Source organism: Corvus brachyrhynchos, unplaced genomic scaffold (genome assembly GCF_000691975.1).
Source record: "Corvus brachyrhynchos isolate BGI_N302 unplaced genomic scaffold, ASM69197v1 scaffold6, whole genome shotgun sequence".
NCBI classification, from domain to species: Eukaryota; Metazoa; Chordata; class Aves; order Passeriformes; family Corvidae; genus Corvus; species Corvus brachyrhynchos.
In genome coordinates, this window is record NW_008238632.1 from 2299012 (window position 1) to 2307586 (window position 8575).

Consider the following 8575-nt stretch of genomic DNA (forward strand, 5'->3'; position numbering starts at 1 on the left):
ATACCTGACCTTCCCACACTGGATAAAAAAGCTGGACCAGTATAACAGGGTATTTAAAAGTCATAGCTTTTGATACAGCAGAAAAAAAGTGTCAGAGACCCAAGAAGAAAGCCACTCCAGGAGCTTTATCAAACCAGGTCTGCAGGTTGCACAGGGGGCCTGAAATCCCCTCTTCCTCTGCCCACTCTGTACTGACACCAGCAATGGCACACCAGGATTCTTCAGGGTTTAGTGGTGGTCCTTGCTTACTCTTGCAAATATTTGGAAATATATACGTTACATGTGAATGAGGAAAAGTCAAGATGCTGGCTCTGGTAGGGAGTTTAATCCCTTGTTTACTCTGTCCTTATGGCTTAAGTGAGTGAATGAAAAAGAGAAGCAAATCTATGAAGTACTTTACTACTTTGGCAGTCAGTGGGTAAAGGCATTTATCTTCTTGAAAAATGTGCAAAATCTTCAGGTTAAAGATGATACATACAAAATGGGATTTTTGTGAGTTGCTTTCCTTCAGGAAGATGATACACATTGTTTTGTTTATTGCCAGTTTAATAAGTTTTTCTGAACTTAATTACAATTATGAATGTATTTGAGATGTAATGGAATCCACATAAATCCTACCCATGGGAATGAATGAGGAAAACCAAGGGGTTTTAACATTTGTGCTTTGTCTAATAACCCACATCAGATATGAAGGTCCAAAATAGAGTAGATAACTTTATTGCAGATGCCAGTGCCATTTTTCTACACACATTAGAAAAGTTTCCAGCCTTTTCTACTAACATCTGATGACAATATTCTGAAAAACGTAGCTACTCTGTCAGGTATCTCTGGAACAGGAACACATTTTTCCTGGTGCTTATGGGGAAGAGTAAAAATATGTGGGTTTGACATTACCCAAGATCTGATCTTCATAGTTAGGAAGGCAGCAGAAGAAGAATCCCAAGCATATTTCCATAATGGCAGTGGTCCAGCCAAAGCCGTAGGCCCAGCTGAACATATTGATTCCTGTCATTTCAATTTCAGATGAGAACTTTACTGGGTAAATGACCAGGCCCATGACGGAGAACACAGCTGAAGAAACAGGAGAAAACAAAAAAAAATGTTTACCACCCAGCACCACTGCCTTCCTCCATAATCCCTGCAGCTAAACCCCTCCATATTTTGGAGGATCCAAAAATCGATCCAGTGCCATGACAGACTTTGATTTTTCACAGAGATCTCAGGTGCACACAGGCATAGAATATTTATTAACATAATTCTTGGGTATAGAATCAGCTGAGGGGGATACCAGCTCTAGTATGGATATATCTGCACAAGCTAAGCTTGACTCCATGTATTGCCTTACCAGCCACAAAGAGCAGGCCTCCGATCCCACGAATGAAGTTGAACCGAAGTGTGTCAATGGCAAATGCTATGATGGCCAGTGCAAAACAGATGACTAGAAGTAGAAAGCCAACCAGGTAGGTGGCAGCAGCAGCTCTTCCCCAAGCTGAAATCAGAAGGAAGATACATTAGAAAGGAACAAAAACAAAAACAAAAACAAAAACAAAAACAAACAAAAAAAAAAACCAAAACAAAAAACAAACAAAAAAACCAAAACAAAAAAAACCCAAAACCAAACAAAAGCTGGTTTTCTCTGGTTAGTAATTAAAGGTTAATTTTAAAGCCTGTGAAAAGAGGATCATCTCCCAAGAAAGAAAGCATGGGAGCTTTCTCTTCCCTTATAGGTGAACATTTCGGTTCCACAAGAAATCGTGCACTAAGTGCAGAATGCATAAAAATTCCAGCTTTGTCTTCTCACACAGAGTGCAATGGGGGCTTGGGTGCAAGCTTACTCTTTAGTTTTAACAATTAAGAATTAAGATAAAAATGGCTTTAAAAATTTAAGAATGGACCCTGTCCTTCAATAGCAAAATGTTACCTCAGCAGATGCCATAAAACCAGCTTCGTTTTGCACAGACAAGGAGAATTAAACTGTTCCGGAAACTAATAAAAATCTTCCTTTGAAACAAAGTGTTTATAAAAGCACTACCAATCTGGCAAACTTAAAGGTGTGGAAATAGCTTATAAATGTCAAAAATCAGTGATTTCTGCCTTTCAGCCTTAGTTTAGCTCTGTGTCCTAAATGGAGATAAGGATTTGGAATGTGTTTTGTAGAGAAATTGGATCTCTGATTTTGGCCCAAATTTAGAACTGCTTCAATTCAAAAGCTTGTTCAGGATATCAATTCTTTCATTTTCAAATTGTAAAAATTTATGTTATAACGTGTTTGAGCAAAGCATATTGTGTTGGCGTAACAACTGGAAAAAATATTTATTTAATATTTCAAGTCTTGAGGAGCAACTACTGCTCAAAGAGATCAAAGTGTCTCTTCTTCTGGAGGTAAAAAACCCACTTTGACACATTTTAAATTGTGTATTAAATTGAGTAAGCAGTCTGCTAGGCATCTACAGACTTCATCTCCTCATCTAGCCACTATGCCTTTGTCAAGTGTTGGCTTCTAATCAAATATATGCAGCAGCAGTGCCAAAAAATTATCACAGCCCAAACAACCCTGACAATGATTACAATTCAACTTAAATGCAGTGCATGCTGTTCAGTAAAAGTTCCCTCTGAAACTGAGTAAGTAACCTATCAAATTGTTTGCTTTAAGCATGGAAGTAATAAAATGCAAAGTGTCCTGCCTTTCCCTTGACCAGAGCCAGGTAAGCATGAAAGCAGCCGTCCTGTCCCCAGTGAGTGACAGCTTGGTGTTTAATCTGTCTTTCCCCAAGGCCCACACCACCACTACAATTAGGCAAGAAAAATGGATCAGGATTTTCCAGCTATCCTTTTCCACCCCTCAGTCCATCAAAACCAGTTTCTCTTTTGTTTGCTTTTCAACATGCTCCCTACTTTATGATCCCTGCTCCATTGTAGCTATTGCACTAAATCTTCAGTTTTATGCCATGCCCATTGTCTTTCTTATTCCACAAAGTTCCTGTCTGCTTATAGGGCTTTTCAACTGGATTCTTTTTCCAGTAAACAGGCAGCTGCCTGAGAAGACTGAAAGGGACAGGAAAGGTGATCTTACATCTCATTTTCTAGCCCAGTGTTTTAGCTCAAACTCTTCTCTCTGGGAGTCTACAGGGGGCTCAGAGTATGCAGTGTGGAGGCCCAGGTGGGAGGACAGCACCTCAGGCAGTGTATCAGAAGAAACAGTTAAGAAGAGTAATTTCTTACACTGCTCAATATACCCCATTGAAGATGCTCCTATTCCCAGCCTCTCTGTTACCCCTTTAAAACAGGAAAAAAAAGGGGCACCTGGCCATAAGAGAAGTTTCTCAGCAATGGTGGCCTCACTGTTCTTGGATACGAGAGGTCTGGATACTTATGGCAAAAGGGTGAAATGGCAAGAATATCTAGAGGTGATGTTTTTTCTTAGGTGCACAACTTGTGGTTAGGTACAAGACTCCCAGGCAAACAGGTGTCCTTTCCCAGAGCAGACTCAGAGCCCAGCTGCTTGCCCAGAAAGTTCTGACACACCAGGAATCCTGGGGGTTCCAGCTCACCCTCTGCCAGAGCATCTGCCAGAGCTCAGCCTTGCTTCGCAAGAGCAGCTGATGGTAGAGCACCAAGCCCTGGGGTGGAAGCAGCGCCTGGGCTGGGGGCTCAGGGGGCTGTGCCTGGTGGCTGCAGCCATGTGCGGTGGCACCTTGCCCATGCCAGTACCTCCCTCCTCTGCCAGGCTCACCCAGGTGTTTTTCCTGAAGCAGTGTTCCAAATGCTGTGACTGTATGGAAGCAGATTGGGCGCACACCCAACCCGCTGGGCACTGGCTATATGGCAAGAAGAGACATGCTTGTTGCAGGATGCTTACACCATTTGGAGGCATTGCTCAATCACCTAACAGCCAATTTTGTGGCTCTAAGTTCTACAAAAGAGAAAAAAAGCCCCTCAATGTTGGAAGAAAGACAATACACAGCTCCAAGGCAGTAGAGGCATATGGAAGAGTGAGTCTCTATGGGTTTTTTTGAGGAACAGTATTCTGAGTTCATCTGTCCTTCACAAAAAGCAGCAGCTATCAGTAGCCTAAGACCAGTGTGTAAACACCTTACCTTTCTAGAGTAAAAGGTAACAAAGGCTTTGTGCAGCAATAATTGCAACTGTTTATTGCATCTTGTGCCAGCCAGGAGTACTAGAGTAGTTTAGTTCTTTACCAATACAACTAAGACTTAAAATTCCTTAAAAATGTCAGAGGTCAAAAAACACTGACAAGCAAGTGGCTAATTTGGACCCAAATATTTTCTTATCTTCCAATGTTGTTGGGGTTTTTTTCTTTAACATTGACTAAAAAATATAAATAAATTGTTCTATCTGCAAAGCTTTTTCTTAAAAATGTGAACTCCAGGCCAAAGAATCTTCACAGGTGCAACACCAACTCAAAGTACTCTTGGCTGTAAAGAGAGGGCAGTTAAAAGCTGATAGGGCCCAGTCCACCTGTCACCAAATCAAAAACTGAAACAGAGGCAGCAGCAGGTTACAGGATATCAAACTGAGTCTGTGAAAATATTCAGCAATTTTTGAGATCTGTTTTCTCAGTCCCAAAAATGGCGGTGATGTTTTGGTTGTTTACGAGTTAAAATGTGCTTGTGAGGAAACAAATGTGTGTTTATACAGAAGTGTCCTTGAATACCAGCAGGATCCTGTAACACTTTGGTGCCAGTCCCATTTCTCCCTTTTCCAGTTCCTGCATCAGCTGAAAGAACACCAGCGGACACTATGAAAGAGTTTGTGGGCAGCTACACACTGCCCGCTCTTCAAAACTCCTTCTAACTGGCAATTATCTGAGCAATTTTGTCTTAAACAAGACCTTGCTACTCCAAACAGGCAAGAGGAACCCATGTTTTCAAACCTGTCTCAAGCAGAGCAAGGACAGTGCTTCTGATAACAGTGTTTTGTAAGTCAATCAGCAATGATTTGTGAGAGTCTGGGCTATCCAAAGTGAATACAGTAATATGTGACCACTGGAAAATGAAAATAAGCACCTGACTTCTATAACTCCCTGCTGTGTCAGAAGACACCTGAGCTACTTTAGAGACCAGAAAGAGCCCATCCATGCCAGGACAGAGCTCATGATATCTTATGAGCAACATAATTAGCTGAGACAGAATTCAATAATAACACAGATGTATTACTCTGCTATTACAGCTATCTCAGTTTGGAGGCAGCATGACTACCTCTTGTCTTGCACCATATAAACACATTCTGATTATCCTGTATCTGGCTGCAGCATAGGGAAGCTGATGGACTTAATTAGACACCCAGGACTAAGAACATCTCCAGTTTCCTGCGTTCCTGACTTTACTCCCTCACACATTTTACAGTTTATGAAAGTGTAAACACTTCACACATAAAGAAACAAACTTTCTTGCTCAGCAGTAAGTTGAGCCAAAACTTTGAACCACCAAACCTAGTATTTCCTTAGCCTTCCATCTTTCATGCTCCAAATGGTGCCTTCAAAAAAAGAGCTGCTGTGTCTTGAAAACAGTGTGTGACCTCTACTTCCCCCATGACAAATACAAGTGTCTATGTTCCTAGTGTATGTGTTTCAAAACATGGGAAAACATTCACAATAACATTCTCATGTTTTACTTAATCTGGTACTCCCACACCACATGAACTGCTGAGTCTCTCCTTAGGTGACATTTTCTGAAAGCAACCCCAGAGAGTTCAGAAGTACTGCTCCTTGTATAATCAATAAGAACATAATTCTCTAAATTTTCCTCTTGGCTTGAAGCTAAATACACAACTAGCATTGGAAAGAAAAACAAATATTTACTGCCAGCTCAAAGGCACCAACAATTATCTAGAGGTTCTTGCTGACTGATCATTTTTACGGTGCAGTGAATTGTGCAATTGAGGAAGGGTAGCTTTAATTCACAAGAACCAGGGAGGAGTGAAAGAAAATGTAACAGACTAATATTTTGCTCTGTTATCCTTCATACCACCCAGGGAAAGAAACACAAACCCTGCAGTTCTAGCTGCAGTCTGGCAAAGTGATTCTTACGAGAACTAAAATCTGCAGTGGTAGCGATTCATCTCTGTGTTGCATGTAATGAGAATGTTTCTAGGCTGAGTTTGCAGAGCTCAGCCTGTTTAACATCCCTCTTATTTTGGAAACAAAGCTGAACTCACTCGAGTTTCTCAACCTGATGTTCTTTGTCAGGGTGTGGCGAACACTGCAGAGCACATGCTTCACTTTGAAAAGGAACTGCTTTGGCCAGGTTTTACCAATTCCCCTTTGGATAATGGTTCCCTTTGGTTTGTTCTCCTCAAGAAAGTTTCCACGTGAAAGTGCACGTTTGCAGCAGAACTTGTGTCCCCTTAGCATGAATCTTAAGGTGGTCCATCAGACTCATTAACCCACATCATCAGGACTCTGGATTTCCTGTGTTACCTGTGCAACACTACCCCGTGGAAAATCCTGTCTTCTGGAAATACTGACTCTGTAACATGCCAACTCTGGGAAATTTCTGCGCTCTTTCTGAAAACAAATGCACACTATGATCTCTGCAATTGTTAGCTGATCACATGAGCTGGCATTGAAATACCTGTGTGCATGTGTTTGTACACAGCCAAAATAAATTGGAAACTATCAAAAGCAGCTTCTTATGAATAAACTGCATGTGCAGACTGGAAGCCATTGACTGAAAATTATTTCAAAGGAAGTTTGTACAAATGAGAAAAAAATCACATATTAGTCATGGATAATTTATGAACAGAATAAAACGAGGAAAACAATATCAAAGGTATGATCGGAGGTATACTATTTCCTGAGTTTCTGACTTCATTGCATCTGGATCATTCTTAAAACAACTTCATTCTCCATATAACTTTCCCATGGGTAGTGAATACTGGAGGTTTTTCTTTGGATTTTTTTTTTTGTGTGTGAATTTGTGTCTTTTGAAGTGGCATACAGAATTTTTAGTCTTTCTATATGGCATCTTCTTTGGTAACTCTGTTCTTTTCCCCCTAGCATTACTTTTTTAGAATTCATTGGCTGTTAATATGTATTTCTGGTTCAATAACAGAGTATTATCTCATAACATAAAAGCCATTTTTATGTGAGCTGGAACCAGCATTTAGCTTGCCACTATTTAAAAGACAACCATGGAAACAGAGAATGACCTATTTAGGTTCACACTAGGATAATGTCATTGTGAAAATTTCTCTGTGATTAGTAACAGGGCCCATATAAATGAGAAAGGATTAGGACTTTAGGACAATTACCCCATAATAATGATTTTAAACGACAGCATTAAAAACCAGAACCTTTATGAGTAGGTCCTCTATCAATAAAACACAGTATGTATTAGCAGAAGGCAGTGTTTTGTCCATAGCTGCATGCTAAAGTGATAGCTCAGTGTGGCTTGGTGGGCTTTAACTCCTTTAAATGAAATACCTATTAATTCCTCACCACTGACTTCACTCACAAACAAACACAGGCAAAGGCCTTTATGTAATCTGCAACCCTCCTTTCTTACTGAGGTAAGCAATTAAACTTAGAAGCTATTCTGACTTGAATTTGAGGGGAGGAGCAGTTACGTCTTGAGGGAGTGGTTCAGATTCATCTCATCATAAGCTCAGTACAAGTTTGACTTCTGCAAATCTTGTATTAATGAGGGCTGCTCCCTGATGCTTACTTAGTGCTGGGAAGGCAGAAGGGGCAGAGGGTGTAGAGCCATCATCAAAGGGAGCACCAAGGGAGTAAGTTAGCTATTAAAAATAATGCACACACAGTGCCTCAAAATTAAAGGTTTGCTCATGAGAGAGTCAGGGAGTACCCCTATCTCACATTATCTTCAGAAGCAGGTGCACACGCTGAGAAAATCTCAGGATTAAAGCTCAGCCTCATGTACTTTAATGCTGTAACATTTTTTCCTCCTATTTTTTTCCTATTTATTTTAAATTAAAGCAGGATTACTTATACTTGGATGTGTCCATGGGGTTTGGGAGGGTCAGGTAAATAAAACAGGTAAGGTATTGATTAATCGGTTCATTTACATAAGCTCAGTTAATGAGAATAGCAAAATGTACCTGCTCCCTAATTACCCCTGAGTGGGTTGAAACATTTAATGTGAATTAAACAGAATCAATTTCCATGATAACACGGTCTATGAACTAGGACTTTTAATCAAAATAGTGGAACCTTTCAAAAAAAATCTCTTTTTAAATTTTATATTCCCAGAGTCACTTGGGACTAACGAACACTGAATTTAAATCTTCCATGTGCACCAAGATCTGCTGTCATTCTTGATCTACAGTTTTTATGCTGTGAACAAACTTGTTTTGAAACCTTGCTGAAAGTCACCTTTTGCACTAGGGAATTTACCACTAACAGACAGCAGCTGTGGACTTGGATCTGATTTTCTGGTAGAAGCAAAATTTTACCATTTTCAAAATAAAAACCCCAACATATAAGCAGAAGTCATGCTCAGTGCTCATAAAAATATATTGAATTTATTTACTCTGCTTGTTAATGAAACAGCTTTTACAATGCATCCTGAAAATCTTTGTCCCTTGCTGCTTCCTG

The 8575-nt window shown here is 40.2% G+C and overlaps 1 protein-coding gene across 1 annotated transcript in view; it reads right to left on the minus strand.

The window, feature by feature from the left end:
- LOC103617652 (p53 apoptosis effector related to PMP-22) overlaps nucleotides 1-8575 on the minus strand; it is a 16487-nt gene that overhangs the window by 911 nt on the left and 7001 nt on the right. Inside the window, exons 2-3 of the mRNA XM_008635971.2 lie at nucleotides 1346-1489; nucleotides 1-1071 (exon numbers count right to left, since the gene is read on the minus strand). The exon at nucleotides 1-1071 is cut by the window's left edge and continues 911 nt beyond it. Of these exons, the coding sequence (XP_008634193.1) occupies nucleotides 857-1071; nucleotides 1346-1489 (359 nt within the window). The 3' untranslated portion in view covers nucleotides 1-856. The remainder of the gene's footprint in view (nucleotides 1072-1345; nucleotides 1490-8575) is intronic.